The sequence below is a fragment of the Macaca fascicularis genome, chromosome 16 (assembly GCF_037993035.2).
Source record: "Macaca fascicularis isolate 582-1 chromosome 16, T2T-MFA8v1.1".
Taxonomy (NCBI): domain Eukaryota; kingdom Metazoa; phylum Chordata; class Mammalia; order Primates; family Cercopithecidae; genus Macaca; species Macaca fascicularis.
In genome coordinates, this window is record NC_088390.1 from 41,669,713 (window position 1) to 41,688,926 (window position 19,214).

At 41.9% G+C, this 19,214-nt stretch overlaps 1 protein-coding gene across 3 annotated transcripts in view; it reads right to left on the reverse strand.

Moving 5' to 3' along the window:
* The window catches only part of SLFN11 (schlafen family member 11), a 32,519-nt gene extending 14,282 nt beyond the window's left edge, over positions 1-18,237 (reverse strand). The window contains exons 1-4 of one of the 3 annotated variants that reach the window (XM_045375144.3): positions 18,127-18,237; positions 5,633-5,790; positions 5,025-5,141; positions 836-1,905 (exon numbers count right to left, since the gene is read on the reverse strand). In XM_045375144.3, the coding sequence (XP_045231079.2) occupies positions 836-1,886 (1,051 nt within the window). In that variant the 5' untranslated portion in view covers positions 1,887-1,905; positions 5,025-5,141; positions 5,633-5,790; positions 18,127-18,237. Of the gene's footprint in view, positions 1-835; positions 1,906-5,024; positions 5,142-5,632; positions 5,791-6,062; positions 6,144-18,126 lie in introns of those variants that run through there. The other 2 variants (XM_045375142.3, XM_065531234.2) reach the window with 2 other exon arrangements.
* Between the last annotated feature and the right edge of the window lie 977 nt (positions 18,238-19,214).

Here is a 19,214-nt window from a genome sequence, read left to right on the forward strand (position 1 = left end):
TATTTTCAGTAGAGATAGGCTTTCGCCATGTTGGTCTTGAACTCCTGCTCAGGTGATCTACCCACCTCGACCTCCCAAAATGCTGGGATTAGAGGCATGAGCCACCGAGCCCAGCCCAAAGGACTTTTAATACTTCAAACAAGCAACCCCAGAAAGCAGTACTATGCTGGTGATGGTTTGATAAACAGATCTAGTTGAGAAGAGATCCCTCGTTCATAGCCAACTGCCAGTTTCGGTGTTATAAATCTTCCCACCACAGACAATTTCAAGCTCCTGATGGATTATCACTAAATACAGCGTTGGAAAGCAATGCACAGTAGCACTCCATTTTATAGTATTACCACCACAAAGATACAATAGATGTAAATAATCTCTCAAGCAAAGATAATAGTAAAATGTAGCAAATAATTAGGAAGTGGTGAGTTTGAATTTATTACATTTGTTTCTGATACAATTTATTTAGGTGCAAGTATATATAACCTAATTTTTAGTAATAAATATGTTTAACAACTACCTCAAAAATTCCTGAAAATTTAATAATTGATTCTAAAGCCAGTAAGAGCCATTCCAGTACACCACTGCAAGGGTGGCCATTCTCAAATAATTTTCTGTTCAGTTACAAATGTAGAAAATCACCACTTATAGACACGTGAGTTAGATTTCTAATCACCCAACAAAATTTTCTCATGTATGAAAAGTAGGATACTTGGGGATTCAAAATAAAGTGTTTAGTGGATGTAAGATATTCAAAGTCATAGGCAGCAAAGGAAAATTTAATATGGGAGGTCCCAAGGATGTAGAAAGGACAGAAAGGGAGGAGCTTTCTCCCTCTTACCTGGATCTGTGTCTGTCATCATGCCTACCCATTTCTCAGTTGTCAGGCTGCAGACATACTTGTCCTCCACTATCCATGAATTGGGAGCTTCAGAGAACACTGCACAGCAAAATGGCTCTACTCTGATCATACAAGCATAACCATATAGCTCTCCCCTAGCTAACACATCCACAATTTTGAGTGTGAAGGTTATCTGGCACTGGGCTTGGCAAAAATGAACACAAGGTAGTTTGTGTATTGTTTTCACTATTTTCCTTCTCAAAGAGTCAAGGTCAACATTTTCTTTTGCACATCCCAGAACTTTCTTACTCTTATCATCCACTCCAATAAAAAGATAGCCTCCATCAGTGTTTGCAAATGCAGAGACATATTCTGGAATTATCTTTTTTACATATTCTTGGATATGTTTTGTAGAGAACCGTTTAAACTCTACTGATTGAGACTCAGGAAAAGGTAGAATTTCACCATATTCGAGATAGTCTTTTTGGAAAATTGGGTCAGCAGGATCCGAGTTAGGGAGCTCTTGGTGTATACCCTTGTGAACTTTGTGAAAAGGTCCTTCTTCCAAGATTTTTGCATCATTTTTCTTTTTCTTCAGGAAACAGAATGCCTCTCTTGAGTTCATGAGAAGTTCAGATGTCCCAGATCTACGGTGTAATGAAGAACGGAGGCTGCAAAGGCGGGGCTTGACAGAGCCATCTTCAGGTAAAAGGCCACTGCTCCAAGATTTAACAAAAATGTAAAAACGCCTTCCTTGTTGCTTGGTCTCAAAGAAAGCCTGCAAATCTGAAGACTGAATAAGCTCTCTCAAAGACTTTTCTAAATCCAGCCCCATGTCCACGAGATGCTCATCCTTCTTGGCCATCCGAATCACTCCTCCTCCTGAGTTTAATAAAGCACATGCAGCCCGTAAAACTCTCTCCTTCTCTTGGTCTCTCTGAACTTTCTGCAGATTGTTTCTGTTTTCTTCTCCAAGGGTCACTTCTCCTACATTGATGACCAGGTCTGGGTAAGATGGTTCCACCACCAGGGAGCACTGATTTGCCTCCATGTTGAACTCACAGCTGAAACTATTAGAAGACATGAATTGTTACATGCATGCAATTCATTTATTAATATATTATTTTCTGTCTAATATGTGCTGAGAGAAGGCAATAAACTAGCAAGCAAAACAGGAGCAATCCCTTCTCTTTAGGAGGAGAATGGTTGGTAAGGAAGGGTGCTAATGAAATTAGCATTTAACATCATGTATTATATGAGTTATGAGAAGAAAAATACACTAAAGGGGTATCTAAACGAATCTGGAGACGATGGTTCAACAAGACTTCCAAGGCAAAGGTGACATTTAATCAAGACCTGAAGGATGCCTTTGAATTGGCCGGGTGAAGTTATCAGCATTGAAGAATGGAAGCGGTGGATCACATGAAGGGCATGTGTACAATGGAATGAGACTATCTCAGTTTAGATTGTTGATGTTCCAGTGAACATTGACTTTAGGGAATGAGTAAAAGAAGACAACATTGAAAAGGAGACTGTAGAAAGGACTGACTGTGAAAAACCAGAGGTAGGAGAAAAACCAAGGGTATATGGTATTAAGGAAGCCCAAAACAAAATCACCTGCGCAGAGGTCTCAGATCTATGATATAATGAAAAACGGAGGCTGCAAAGGTGGGGCGTGACAGAGCCAAGGTGTCTAATACTGCTGACAGGTACAGCTAGGTGATGACTCGAACGTGTTATTAGGTTTAGTAAAATTAAGGTTATTGGTGACTTTGAAAAATGCTGTTCAGACACCTGGGCAGTGGGCACCAGGAGGCAATAAATCACAGGCTAAGGTCTTAGAGACTAGAGTTAATGGAGATGGCTTGAATTCCACTTGTCATTAAATGTATTGTAACATTAACCTAGATATTTAATCTTTCTAACTCTGTTTTCTTACCTATAAAACATGGTGCATCCACCTTAATATGCCTGTTATTATGAGGATTAATTGAGAATAATTCTCAAAAAGGATTTAACACTATGCTTTGGTTCACAGGTGTTTAGTAAAGGAATCTATATTAACTGTCCATTTCACAATGAGTCAAAGAATGAATGGGAGGTTAGGAAATAGTATCACCACATATATACAACTTGTTCACTATATGAAGCTATAAAGGAGAGAGGTAAAAAGAAATGTAGCTGGAGGAAAAGAAGAAGCTAAAGAATTTTATTAAGATGGGAAAGGTCTAAACATATTTAGATGGGAAGAAGCTAGTAGGGAAGTGAAAATTTAAAGAGATAGAAGGAAGTTAGGATGATTGAGACAGTGAAGGCCCTGAAAAGAGAGGTAAGGAAGGAAGGTGATCCAGGATGCAGAAGAAGGTCAGGAGGAGGAGAAACGGAGATAATTGGCATGGGCGAAAGGTAGGCGTATCGCTTTGGTGGGAGGAAGCTGAAAGAGTCCCCTTCTGATAGCTTCACTTTTCTCTTTGAGGTAGAAAATAAAGTGACTCCCTGAGACAGAGGCACTTGGTATAAAAACAAGACAAAAACATTTTGTGTGTGTGAGATGGGGTCTCACTCTGTCATCCAGGCTGGAGTGCAGTCACAGCTTACTGCAGCCTCAAACTCTGGGGCTCAAGCAATGCTCTCACCTCAGCCTCCCGAGTAGCTGGGACTACAGGCGCACAGCAACTATACCCAGCTAATTCTTAAAAAAAAATTTTTTTTTGTAGAGATGGGGGTCTCCCCATGTTGCCCAGGTGGGTCTCAAACTCCGGCTCAAGCAATACCCCTGCCTTGGCCTCCCAAAGTGCTAGGGATTATAGGCGTGAGCCACAATGCCCAGCTGACAAAAACATTTTAATAACAGAACAGAGACAGTTTGAAACAGACATTATAAAGAACAAGATAGATATTTGACATGGGAAACAAACAACTTACAATGAAAGATTAATACAGCAGACAAAATAAGTAAATCATATCTTCAAGCATAAATATAGATAAACTCACAAAGCATGATAAATTTTAAAAGCAGGTTTGCAGAAGATAACACACAATAGAATAGCATTTAGATTAAAATATTTTAAAAACCATAATAAATATGTTTATGTTTCGTAAAAGGAGAAAAACATCGTGAATAAAAATGCACTTTTTTTTTAACAGAGGTTACAAATAAGTATGGAAAAGAATGAGATTAGAGAATTAAGAAACCTTTAGCTGTACATACAATGCTATAAGTTCAGAAGAAAAAGCACCTGTACTAAATACATCTCAGAGGTGAGTGGGACATAAATTTTTGTTGTTTTCTTCTCTTTGCATTTCTGGAATTCTGAGTTATTACAACATTTTTTAAAAGTCATCCTCTTTCGAATTAAAACGGTAGTCGGGGGAAGGGTAGGATTTTATCACGGAAGTAACTGAAATCTGGACTACGCATTCTAAGACAAATAGGTCAGGGAGTGAGGGTGGCAGGGATCTCATTGACAGGAACAAAGTAAAAAGGTGAATGGATTGTAGGTCTCAATAAGGGAAATAAAAAAGAAGGAGAGTGAACTTTGAAATAAAAATTACGAATAATCAAGATTAAGAATTGTTCAAAAAGATCAATATAATCAACAAATAACTGATATCATTATTTGAAAATTATTATTTAAAATGAAATTGTAAAAAACCAGTACAATCAACAAATACTTCACATCATTATTTGAAAATTATTTTTTTAATAAATATTTTAAATATAATCAACAAATACCTTGCATCATTATTGGAAAATTATTAAAATAAAATAAAACTTAAAGCAATCAGTATATTCATAACCTATTTTGAAGTCATCAAGGATATATACAATATGTAGAAGCAGACTATCACAGCCTTATTTTCCCTTCCTACAAAAATCCATCCTACACTAAAGGCTTGAAATTACAAGTCTGAGTGGGTGCTAGTAACTCTGAACAGAGAAGGTGGATGTTGATGCAGGTGACAGAAGGAATGAGATGACTGAGGTATGAAGACATTTAGAAGAAATTTGTTAGATAAAAGTGAAGGCTGGGCCAGGTTCGGTGGCTCACGCCTATAATCCCAGCACTTTGGGAGGCTGAGGCAGGCAGATCACTTGAGCCTAGGAGTTTGAGACCAGTCTGGGCATCATGGTGAAATCCCGTCTCCTCAAAAAATACAAAAATTAGCCAGGTGTGGTGGTGCTCACCTGTGGTCCCAGCTACTCAGGAGGCTGAGGTGGTAGAATCTCCTGAGCCCTCGAGATGAGATTGTGGTGAACCAAGATCGTGCCACTGTACTCCAGCCTGGGAGTCAAAGTAAGAATCTGTCTCAAAAAACAAAAAAAAAAAAAAGGAAGGCTGGTGGCACATCCACATTCTTACCATCTTGCCTACTTTAGACCCTTGCCTACAAATTTATATTTCTCAAAATTCCATTCTGCATTCCAAGACCATTGAAACATTTTTATCAAGTTATTTGTAAAATACTCCTTTTGATATATAGGGATTTCATAGTTAAATACTTTCTCTGCCCCATAAACTTTATTGTCAAAGCCAATAGATGCTGATAGTTTTCCACTGGCAACTGTATTTAAACAGCAACTCCACCATCTGCTTAGATTCTTTTGCAGGCAAAAAAGGCTTAGAGAGCTCTATCCCTAGCTGTTTCCTTAGGATTAAAGGAATTATAATCAGCATCACTTGCACATTCTTTGTAAGGTAGAGATATTGTCCCATACAAATTTGAAATCCTAAATAAAATTAAACTAAGTTAATAAGAAATTAAGAATTAAGAAAAGAAACTCAGGACACTTACCAAAGCACTTCAGAAACAAAAGCACCTGATTCTAGTCGGTTTACAGGATAACTTTCTCAAACCTTTCAGTGCAGCCAGTGTTCCCACCAACACAGTGAATTAGCACCACATGCTCTCTTTCCACCAAAAGCAGTCCTGAAGGCTCTGTATACAGAAACCTATGTAGACAGAGGTAGCAGAGTTCAAGGATTAAGACTCAGATTTCCTAGGTTCAAATCCCAGTTCCACCATTTATTAGCTGTACGGTTTCCATTTATTAGCCGTATGATTTCCATTTATTAGCTGTCCCCATTTCTCCCCATGCCCCAGCGGTCCTGTAGGACCCCTGATGGAACAGTGAGTCTGACATGAACACGCGGGGACAACCACCCCCAAGCAGGGGGCTGAGTGGGTGGCATCTGTGCATTTCTCCCCTGCCAGGAAGGCTTACCTAATTTGCTCAGCAAACTCCCTAAAAGGTGAGGAATTAGCCTGGGAAAACTTTGCAATGTCAAATTGTCTAGTGGTGCCCAATTTTCTGTATGCTTCTGGATGGTTCTTATTTTTTGTTTTACTTCCCCTTTCCTTCCATCCTCCCACCCATCTCCCCTAGATCACAGGGGATTGGCTAGCCTCAGATAGAAACTGAACAGAAAGGGAAATGGGAGGGCAGAACAAGGTGGTGTAATAGAAGACTCCACCTACCATCCCCCTTCTCCTACAGTGACCACGTGGTGCAGAGAAATCTGTGTGCTTGGAAAGGGAGGGCACAGCGATTTTAAGACTTTGCATTGAACTCAGTGCTGCCCTGTTACAGTGAAAAGCAAAACCAGGCTGAATCCAGCTTATACCTGCCCATGAAGGCAGAATTTGGACCAGCCCTAGTGAGATAGAAATTGTCCATCCAGCAATTGAAACCTGAGTTCCAGCAAGCCTCGCCACTGTAGCTGAAGTGCTATGGTGCTCTAAATAAACTTGAAAGGCATTCTAGGCCATAAGGACTGAAACTCCTAGGCAAGTCCTAGTGCTGAGCTGAGCTCAGAGCCAGTAGGCTTGGAGGGCACACAACCTACTGAGATACCAGCTGCAGCAACTAAGAGAGTGCTTGCACCACACCCCTCCCAACCCCAGATAGTGCAGCTCTCAGCTCCAAAAAGATCACTTCCTTCCACTTGAGGAGAGAAGAGAGAAGACTAAATAGGACTTCTGTCTTGCATCTTGGATGTCAGCTCAGGCACAGTAGGATAGGACACTGGTCAGGGTCATGAGACACCCATTCCAGACCCTATCTCCTGTACACTTCTAGACACACTCTGAGCCAGAAGGGAAACTGCTGCCTTAAAGGGAAGGACCCAGTCCTGGCAGGATCTATCACCTGCTGACTAAAGAGCCCTTGGTCCCTGAGTAATCAGCAATGATACCCAGGTAATATGCCGTGGGTCTTGGGTGAGAATCTGCTGGCTTCAGGTGAGACTCAGCAAAATCCCAGCTGTGGCACATACAGGCAGAGACACCTTTGCTTGAGAAAAGCAGAGGGAAAAGTAAAGGGGACTTTGTCTTGCACCGTATATACCAGCTTAGCCACAGGGGTAGAGCACCAAGTAGGCTCTTGGACAGCATTTCTGGACCTGCCCTGGGTCAGAGGGTAGTCCACTGTCCTGAAGAGTGAGTCCCAGACCTGGTAGCATTCACTACAAGCTGACTAAAGAGCCCTTGGGCTTTAAGTGAATATCAGCAATAGCTAACAGTACTCCCTGTGGACCCATGGTCATGATGGCCACAGGGTAATCTCCTCTGCCTGTGGAAAAAGGAGGAAAGAGTGGGAAGAACTGTGTCTCATGATTTGAGGGCCATCTCAGCCACAGTAGAATGGAACACCAGGTAGATTTCTAAGGTTTTCTTACTCTAGTCCCTGACTCCTGGATAGCATCCGTGAACTCACCTAGGTCCTGAGGGAACTTGCCACTCTGAAGAAAAGAACACAGCTTGGCTGGCTTCACTACCTGTTTGTTGTTTGAAAAGACAAACAAAATTGACAAACCTTTACCCAGGTTACCTGAGAAAATAAGGTGAATACCCAAATAAACGAAATCAGAGATGAAAAAGGAGACAATACAACTGATACTGCAGAAATTCAAAGGATCATTAGTGGCTACTATGAGCAACTGTATGCCAATAAATTGTAAAATCTAGAGAAAATAAATTCTTAGACACATACAACCTACCAAGATTGAACCATAAAGAAATCCAAAACCTGAACAAACCAATAAGAAGTAATGAGAATAAAGCCATAATAAAAAGTCTCCCAGCAAAGAAAAGCCTGGGACCCGATGGCTTCACCACTGAATTGTACCAAACATTTAAAGAAGAACTAATACCAACCTTATCAAACTATTCAAAAAATAGAGAAGGAGGGAAGACTTCCAAACTCATTCTATGAGGCCAGTATTACTGATACCAAAACCAAAGACATATCAAAGAAAAAAACACTACAGCAAAATACTAGCAAACTGAATTCAACAATACATTTAAAAGATCATTTATCATGACTAAGTGCTATTTATTCCAGGGATGCAAGGATGGTTCAACATATGCAAATCAGTCAATGTGACACATCATATCAACAGAATGAAGGACAAAAGCCATATGATTTCAACTGATGCTGAAAAAGCACTTAATAAAACTCATTACCCCTTCATGGAAAATCCCTCAAAAAACTGGGTATAGAAGGAACATACCACAACATAATAAAATCCACATACGACAGACCTACAGCTAGTAGCATACTGAATGGGGAAACACTGAAAGCCTTTCTTCTAAGATCTGGAACACTATAAGGATCCTCACTTTCACCATTGTTATTCAACATAGAAATCCTAGCTAGAGCACTTAGACAAGAGAAAGAAATACAGGGCATCTAAATTGGAAAGGAAGAAGTCAAATTATCCCTGTTTGCAAATGATATGATCTTATATTTGGAAGAAACCTAAAGACTACACCAGATAACTATTAGAACTGATAAATTCAGTAAAGTTGCAGGATACAAAATCAACATGCAAAAATCAATAGCATCTCTATATGCCAACAGTGAACAATCTGAAAAAGAAATAAAAAAAGTAATCCCACTTACAATAGCCACAAATAAAATTAAATACCTAGGAATTAACCAAATAAATTAAAGATTTCTACAATAAAAACTGTGAAATCATGATGAAAGAAATTGAAGAGCCAAAATACGGAAAGGTAGTCCATGTTCATGGACTGGAAGAATCAATATTGTTAAAATATCCATGCTTCTCAAAGCAATCTACAGATTCACTGCAATCTCTATTAAAATACCAATGACATTCTTCACAGAAACAGAAAAAAAATCCTAAAATTTATATAGAACCACAAAAGAACTATAATAGCAAAAGCTATCCTAAGCAAAAAGAACAAAACTGGAGGAATCACATTACCTGACTTCAAATTATACTACAGAACTGTAGTAACCAAAATGGCATGATACTGACATAAAAACAGACACACAGACCAATGGAACAGAATAGAGAACCCAGACACAAATACACACACCTACAGTGAACTCATTTTTCACAAAGGTGCCAAGAACATACACTGGGGAAAAGACATTCTCTTCAATAAATGGCACTGGGAAAACTGGGTATCTATCTGCAGAAGAATGAAACTAGACTCCTAACTCTTGTCACATACAAAAATCAAATCAAAATGGGTTAAAGACTTAAATCTAAGACCTCACACTGTGAAACTACTACAAGTAAACATTGGGGAAGATCTCCAGGACATTGATCTGGGCAAAAATTCATTAAGCAATACCCCATAAGCATAGGCAACCAAAACAAAAATGGACAAAAATGGACAAATGGGATCACATCAAGTTAAAAAGCTTCTGCACAGCAAAGAACACAATCAACAAAGTGAAAAGACAACCCACAAAATGGGAGGAAATATTTGCAAACTACACATCCAACAAGGGAGTAATAACCAGAATATAACAGGAGCTCCAACAACTCTATAGGAAAAAATGCAATAATCCTGTTGAAAAATGGGCAAAAGATTTGAATAGACATTTCTCAAAAGAAGACAAATGTCAAACAGGCACGTGAAAAGGTGCTCAACATCACTGTTCATCAGAAAAATGCAAATCCAAACTACAATGAGGTATCATCTCATCCAAGTTAAAATGGTTTTTATCCAAAAGACAGGCAATAACAAATGTTGGCAAGGATGTGAAGAAAAGAGAACACTCATACAGTGTTGGTGGGAGTGTAAATTAGTACAACTATTATGGATAACAGTTTGGAGGTTCCTCAGAAAACTAAAAATAGAGTTACCACAAAATTCAGCAATTCTACTCATAAGTATTGACCCAAAAGAAAGGAAATCATATATCCAAGAGACATCTGCACTCCTATGTTTCTTGCAGCACTGTTTACAATAGCTAAGATTTGGAAGCACCCTAAGCATCCATCACCAGATGAATGGATCAAGAAAATGATGTGCATGGCGGAGCAAGATGGCCGAATAGGAACAGCTCCAGTCTCCAACTCCCAGCGTGAGCGACACAGAAGACCGGTGATTTCTGCATTTTCAACTGAGGTACTGGGTTCATCTCACTGGGGAGTGCCGGACGATCGGTGCTGGTCAGCTGCTGCAGCCCGACCAGCGAGAGCTGAAGCAGGGCGAGGCATTGCCTCACCTGGGAAGCGCAAGGGGGAAGGGAATCCCTTTTCCTAGCCAGGGGAACTGAGACACACAACACCTGGAAAATCGGGTAACTCCCACCCCAATACTGCGCTTTAAGCAAACAGGCACACCAGGAGATCACATCCCACACCTGGCCGGGAGGGTCCCACACCCACAGAGCCTCCCTCATTGCTAGCACAGCAGTCTGTGATCTACCGGCAAGGCAGCAGTGAGGCTGGGGGAGGGGCGCCCGCCATTGCTGAGGCTTAAGTAGGTAAACAAAGCGGCTGGGAAGCTCGAACTGGGTGGAGCTCACAGCAGCTCAAGGAAACCTGCCTGTCTCTGTAGACTCCACCTCTAGGGACAGGGCAATAACAAACACAGCCGAAACCTCTGCAGACGCAAACGACTCTGTCTGACAGCTTTGAAGAGAGCAGTGGATCTCCCAACACGGAGGTTGAGATCTGAGAAGGGACAGACTCCCTGCTCAAGTGGGTCCCTGACCCCTGAGTAGCCTAACTGGGAGACATCCCCCACTAGGGGCAGTCTGACACCCCACACCTCACAGGGTGGAGTACACCCCTGAGAGGAAGCTTCCAAAGCAAGAATCAGACAGGTACACTGGCTGTTCAGAAATATTCTATCTTCTGCAGCCTCTGCTGCTGATACCCAGGCAAACAGGGTCTGGAGTGGACCTCAAGCAATCTCCAACAGACCTACAGCTGAGGGTCCTGACTGTTAGAAGGAAAACTATCAAACAGGAAGGACACCTACACCAAAACCCCATCAGTACATCACCATCATCAAAGACCAGAGGCAGATAAAACCACAAAGATGGGGAAAAAGCAGGGCAGAAAAGCTGGAAATTCAAAAAATAAGAGCGCATCTCCCCCGGCAAAGGAGCGCAGCTCATCGCCAGCAACGGATCAAAGCTGGATGGAGAATGACTTTGACGAGATGAGAGAAGAAGGCTTCAGTCCATCAAATTTCTCAGAGCTAAAGGAGGAATTACGTACCCAGCGCAAAGAAACTAAAAATCTTGAAAAAAAAGTGGAAGAATTGATGGCTAGAGTAATTAATGCAGAGAAGGTCCTAAACGAAATGAAAGAGATGAAAACCATGACACGAGAAATACGTGACAAATGCACAAGCTTCAGTAACCGACTCGATCAACTGGAAGAAAGAGTATCTGCGATTGAGGATCAAATGAATGAAATGAAGCGAGAAGAGAAACCAAAAGAAAAAAGAAGAAAAAGAAATGAACAAAGCCTGCAAGAAGTATGGGATTATGTAAAAAGACCAAATCTACGTCTGATTGGGGTGCCTGAAAGTGAGGGGGAAAATGGAACCAAGTTGGAAAACACTCTTCAGGATATCATCCAGGAGAACTTCCCCAACCTAGTAGGGCAGGCCAACATTCAAATCCAGGAAATACAGAGAACGCCACAAAGATACTCCTCGAGAAGAGCAACTCCAAGACACATAATTGCCAGATTCACCAAAGTTGAAATGAAGGAAAAAATCTTAAGGGCAGCCAGAGAGAAAGGTCGGGTTACCCACAAAGGGAAGCCCATCAGACTAACAGCAGATCTCTCGGCAGAAACTCTCCAAGCCAGAAGAGAGTGGGGGCCAATATTCAACATTCTTAAAGAAAAGAATTTTAAACCCAGAATTTCATATCCAGCCAAACTAAGTTTCAGAAGTGAAGGAGAAATAAAATCCTTTACAGATAAGCAAATGCTTAGAGATTTTGTCACCACTAGGCCTGCCTTACAAGAGACCCTGAAGGAAGCACTAAACATGGAAAGGAACAACCGGTACCAGCCATTGCAAAAACATGCCAAAATGTAAAGACCATCGAGGCTAGGAAGAAACTGCATCAACTAACGAGCAAAATAACCAGTTAATATCATAATGGCAGGATCAAGTTCACACATAACAATCTTAACCTTAAATGTAAATGGACTAAATGCTCCAATTAAAAGACACAGACTGGCAAACTGGATAAAGAGTCAAGACCCATCAGTCTGCTGTATTCAGGAGACCCATCTCACACGCAGAGACATACATAGGCTCAAAATAAAGGGATGGAGGAAGATTTACCAAGCAAATGGAGAACAAAAAAAAGCGGGGGTTGCAATACTAGTCTCTGATAAAACAGACTTTAAACCATCAAAGATCAAAAGAGACAAAGAAGGCCATTACATAATGGTAAAGGGATCAATTCAACAGGAAGAGCTAACTATCCTAAATATATATGCACCCAATACAGGAGCACCCAGATTCATAAAGCAAGTCCTTAGAGACTTACAAAGAGACTTAGACTCCCATACAATAATAATGGGAGACTTCAACACTCCACTGTCAACATTAGACAGATCAACGAGACAGAAAGTTAACAAGGATATCCAGGAATTGAACTCATCTCTGCAGCAAGCAGACATAATAGACATCTATAGAACTCTCCACCCCAAATCAACAGAATATACATTCTTCTCAGCACCACATCGTACTTACTCCAAAATCGACCACGTAATTGGAAGTAAAGCACTCCTCAGCAAATGTACAAGAAAAGAAATTATAACAAACTGTCTCTCAGACCACAGTGCAATCAAACTAGAACTCAGGACTAAGAAACTCAATCAAAACCGCTCAACTACATGGAAACTGAACAACCTGCTCCTGAATGACTACTGGGTACATAACGAAATGAAGGCAGAAATAAAGATGTTCTTTGAAACCAATGAGAACAAAGATACAACATACCAGAATCTCTGGGACACATTTAAAGCAGTGTGTAGAGGGAAATTTATAGCACTAAATGCCCACAAGAGAAAGCAGGAAAGATCTAAAATTGACACTCTAACATCGCAATTAAAAGAACTAGAGAAGCAAGAGCAAACACATTCGAAAGCTAGCAGAAGGCAAGAAATAACTAAGATCAGAGCAGAACTGAAGGAGACAGAGACACAAAAAACTCTCCAAAAAATCAATGAATCCAGGAGTTGGTTTTTTGAAAAGATCAACAAAATTGACAGACCACTAGCAAGACTAATAAAGAAGAAAAGAGAGAAGAATCAAATCGATGCAATTAAAAATGATAAAGGGGATATCACCACCGACCCCACAGAAATACAAACTACCATCAGAGAATACTATAAACACCTCTACGCAAATAAACTGGAAAATCTAGAAGAAATGGATAATTTCCTGGACACTTACACTCTTCCAAGACTAAACCAGGAAGAAGTTGAATCCCTGAATAGACCAATAGCAGGCTCTGAAATTGAGGCAATAATTAATAGCCTACCAACCAAAAAAAGTCCAGGACCAGATGGATTCACAGCTGAATTCTACCAGAGGTACAAGGAGGAGTTGGTACCATTCCTTCTGAAACTATTCCAATCAATAGAAAAAGAGGGAATCCTCCCTAACTCATTTTATGAGGCCAACATCATCCTGATACCAAAGCCTGGCAGAGACACAACAAAAAAAGAGAATTTTAGACCAATATCCCTGATGAACATCGATGCAAAAATCCTCAATAAAATACTGGCAAACCGGATTCAGCAATACATCAAAAAGCTTATCCACCATGATCAAGTGGGCTTCATCCCTGGGATGCAAGGCTGGTTCAACATTCGCAAATCAATAAACATAATCCAGCATATAAACAGAACCAAAGACAAGAACCACATGATTATCTCAATAGATGCAGAAAAGGCTTTTGACAAAATTCAACAGCCCTTCATGCTAAAAACACTCAATAAATTCGGTATTGATGGAACGTACCTCAAAATAATAAGAGCTATTTATGACAAACCCACAGCCAATATCATACTGAATGGGCAAAAACTGGAAAAATTCCCTTTGAAAACTGGCACAAGACAGGGATGCCCTCTCTCACCACTCCTATTCAACATAGTGTTGGAAGTTCTGGCTAGGGCAATTAGGCAAGAGAAAGAAATCAAGGGTATTCAGTTAGGAAAAGAAGAAGTCAAACTGTCCCTGTTTGCAGATGACATGATTGTATATTTAGAAAACCCCATTGTCTCAGCCCAAAATCTCCTTAAGCTGATAAGCAACTTCAGCAAAGTCTCAGGATACAAAATTAATGTGCAAAAATCACAAGCATTCTTATACACCAGTAACAGACAAACAGAGAGCCAAATCAGGAATGAACTTCCATTCACAATTGCTTCAAAGAGAATCAAATACCTCGGAATCCAACTTACAAGGGATGTAAAGGACCTCTTCAAGGAGAACTACAAACCACTGCTCAGTGAAATAAAAGAGGACACAAACAAATGGAAGAACATACCATGCTCATGGATAGGAAGAATCAATATGGTGAAAATGGCCATACTGCCCAAGGTAATTTATAGATTCAATGCCATCCCCATCAAGCTACCAACAAGTTTCTTCACAGAATTGGAAAAAACTGCTTTAAAGTTCATATGGAACCAAAAAAGAGCCCGCATCTCCAAGACAATCCTAAGTCAAAAGAACAAAGCTGGAGGCATCACACTACCTGACTTCAAACTATACTACAAGGCTACAGTAACCAAAACAGCATGGTACTGGTACCAAAACAGGGATATAGACCAATGGAACAGAACAGAGTCCTCAGAAATAATACCACACATCTACAGCCATCCGATCTTTGACAAACCTGAGAGAAACAAGAAATGGGGAAAGGATTCCCTATTTAATAAATGGTGCTGGGAAAATTGGCTAGCCATAAGTAGAAAGCTGAAACTGGATCCTTTCCTTACTCCTTATACGAAAATTAATTCAAGATGGATTAGAGACTTAAATGTTAGACCTAATACCATAAAAATCCTAGAGGAAAACCTAGGTAGTACCATACAGGACATAGGCATGGGCAAAGACTTCATGTCTAAAACACCAAAAGCAACGGCAGCAAAAGCCAAAATTGACAAATGGGATCTCATTAAATTAAAGAGCTTCTGCACAGCAAAAGAAACTACCATCAGAGTGAACAGGCAACCTACAGAATGGGAGAAAATTTTTGCAATCTACTCATCTGACAAAGGGCTAATATCCATAACCTACAAAGAACTGAAACAAATTTACAAGAAAAAAACAAACAACCCCATCAAAAAGTGGGCAAAGGATATGAACAGACATTTCTCAAAAGAAGACATTCATACAGCCAACAGACACATGAAAAAATGCTCATCATCACTGGCCATCAGAGAAATGCAAATCAAAACCACAATGAGATACCATCTCACACCAGTTAGAATGGCGATCATTAAAAAGTCAGGAAACAACAGGTGCTGGAGAGGATGTGGAGAAATAGGAGCACTTTTACACTGTTGGTGGGATTGTAAACTAGTTCAACCATTATGGAAAACAGTATGGCGATTCCTCAAGGATCTAGAACTAGCTGTACCATATGACCCAGCCATCCCATTACTGGGTATATACCCAAAGGATTATAAATCATGCTGCTATAAAGACACATGCACACGTATGTTTATTGCAGCACTATTCACAATAGCAAAGACTTGGAATCAACCCAAATGTCCATCATTGACAGATTGGATTAAGAAAATGTGGCACATATACACCATGGAATACTATGCAGCCATCAAAAAGGATGAATTTGCGTCCTTTGTAGGGACATGGATGCAGCTGGAAACCACCATTCTTAGCAAACTGTCACAAGAACAGAAAACCAAACACCGCATGTTCTCACTCATAGGTGGGAACTGAACAATGAGATCACTTGGACTCAGGAAGGGGAACATCACACACAGGGGCCTATCATGGGGAGGGGGGAGGGGGAGGGATTGCATTGGGAGTTATACCTGATGTAAATGATGAGTTGATGGGTGCAGCACACCAACATGGCACAAGTATACATATGTAACAAACCTGCACGTTATGCACATGTACCCTACAACTTAAAGTATAATAGTAATAAATAAATTTAAAAAAAAATATTAAACCTAAAAAAAAAAAAAAAGAAAAAGAAAATGATGTGCATATACATAGTGGAGTACTATTCAGCCATAGAAAAGAATGAGATCCAATCATTTGCAACTACACGAATGTAACCGGAAATCATTAGGTTAAATGAAATAAGCCAGGCACAGAAAGACAAACATCGCATGTTCTCACTTATTTGTGGCATCTAAAAATCAAAACAATTTTATTCTAAGAGCAGAAGGATGACTACCTGAGGAAGGGTGGTAGAAGGGAAGGGATGAGGTGGGGAGCGTTAATGGGTACAAAAAAATTAGAAAGAATGGCCGAGCGTGGTGGCTCACGCCTGTAATCCCAGCACTTTGGGAGGCCAAGGCGGGCGGATCACGAGATCAGGAGATCGAGACCATCCTGGCTAACACGGTAAAACCCCGTCTCTACTAAAAAACACAAAAAATTAGCCGGGCGTGGTGGTGTGCGCCTGTAGTCCCAGCTACTCAGGAGGCTGAGGCAGGAGAATGGCCTGAACCCGGGAGACTGAGCTTGCAGTGTGCCAAGATCGCACCACTGCACTCCAGCCTGGACGACAGAGCTAGACTCTGTCTCGAAAAAAAAAAAAAAAAAAAAAAGAAAGAATGAATAAGACCTACTGTTTGATAGCACAACAGTTATTACAGTCAATAATAACTTGATCGTATGTTTTAAAATAACTTAAAGAGTGTAACTGCATCGTTTGCAACTCAAAGGATAAATGCTTGAGGGGATGGATACCCCATTCTCCATGGTGTGCTTATTTCACATTGCATGTCTGTATCAAAACACCTCATGTACCCCATAAATATATACATCAACTATGTACCTACAAAAATAAAATAAGATAAAAAACTAAAGAGCATAATTGGATTGTTGGTAACACAAAGGACAGATGCTTGAGGTGATGGATACCCCCATTTACCCTGATGTGATTATTAAACATGACATGCCTGTATTAAAATATCTCATGTAACCCATAAACATATACATCTACTATGTACCCACAGAAATTAAAAATTAATTTAAAAAAAAAAGAAAAGAAAGAAAAGTGGGCTGCGACAGACGTGCCCTCTTGGAAAACTAAAACATAGAGCTCTTTGTCCTTCTTGGATAGCACGTGTATTCTACAGATCTTGTCCACAGGGAGACATTTTTCTCATTTCTCCCCTCTCTAGATTATAAACCTCCCCGCAGGGTAATGGCAATTCTAATTCTGCTGTAAGTTTCTATATTAAGGGACATAGTTTAGAGCGGTTGGTCGGTCACACGAAACCTGTAGAACTAGTTTCTCAAGTCTACAATACCAAGAACTCTGAAGCCTGAGACCTGCAGCCCTGGGAGCCACCAAGGTGCACTTGACCCTGTGACCTCCCAGGCTTCGGTTCCTGCTCCGCGCCCCCCAGAAACCGCTGCTCGCTGGCCAGGGGCTCTTCCAACTTCTAGCGGGAGCAGGTGCACAGGTCAGGCCCGCCCCGCCCCCAATGCCTTCCGCAGCCATTATCCACCCGCGCACCGCCTCCCAGTCCTCCATAGCCCGCTTTTCAGGCAACCTGCTGAGCAAACTAGCTGGGCCCCCAGGCAGGGGAGAAAAGCACAGATACCCCCACTCCACTCCACCCCCAGACCCTCCGCACCCCTCCAGCCCCTCCCCACACCCCCAACACCCCACACCCTGGCTGGAGTGAGGTGGGGCGGGTGCTGCTCTCTTCTCGAACCTGGCATTCGAGTTACAGCCCAACGGGGATTCAGCTGGACTAGACCCTGAAGCACGGGTAGAAACGGAACTCCGGAGTCCCAGGCTAGGGGCCGGGACCCTCTCTTACCTCTCAAGCTCCAGCGCGTCCGAAGCCCCCTTCGCGTTTCCCTGGAAGCGCCCAGGTCGGGTCCTTATATACTAGCGGGTTGGCGCCATCCTGTGCACTTCCCACGCAGAGGATGCACGCGCCAATGGGCGGGTCTACTAAGCCCGCGAACTCTTTGCAGCGTTTAATTTTCTGGAAGCTCCCAACTTCCTGACTGTTGCCACGTGTCTTAGTTTCGGGGAATTTGGGGATTTTTTTTCCTCCCCCTTCTTGCCACCCTTCCTCCGTCTCCTCGCTCCCTCCATCCAACCCTCCCTCCCTATCATCTGTCTATTGATCTATCTGGATTACACTAAAACAAAGAATAAAGATTATGAAGAAAGAGAAGAGCTTCCCAGGCCCACGCAGCCGTCTGCTCCTGCGCTTCCAACGGGGTGGGCCGGTTCCTTCCTCGCAACCTCTTCTCTCCCGGTGCCTGCGGTCCCACCTTCCAGGTACCCCTCGGAGAGTCCACCTGAGCTCTCGCTAGAGCTTTCCCATTCCAACCCGCTCGAATTGCCCAGACCCCAAGCTGAGCTTCTCTCCCCAACGCCCCAGAAAGTGGGTCTTGGAGACCGGGGCAAGAATTTGGGCCTCCGCTTCTGTTTCGGGCCTCCGCTTCCGTTCCCTTGCCAAATGGGGCAGGTGTGCAGATTGGTCCACTCTTGGTTCCTGGCTGGGTTTATGGAGTCTGCGGCCGGGGCAGGCTCCGCAGACCCCGAGCCAGAGTAGGATTTAACGGCGGCCGGTGCGCTGTGTTTGGTCAACCCCGGTAACTGTCACACTGCTCGTGATACAAAAGAAACCAGCCAGCGTTCTGCTTTTCTGCCCTACTGCAGTCTTTAGCACCCGCCCGAGTATTTAGCACCTGTCCGAGTATTTGGATTTTGTAATCCTCCTCTCTTTGGTCAACTCCCCATCCTTGGCCGAGAGCTCGCCCTTGGCCGGGCTCCGTGCTGCCAGCCTTGCGGGACCCTCGCGGATGTCCCGGGCGGCTCTGTCTGAGGCCCAGTTCTCACTGATGCTGAGTGGCCCAAAGGTGCGAGCAGCGATTAATGCGGGGCTGATTA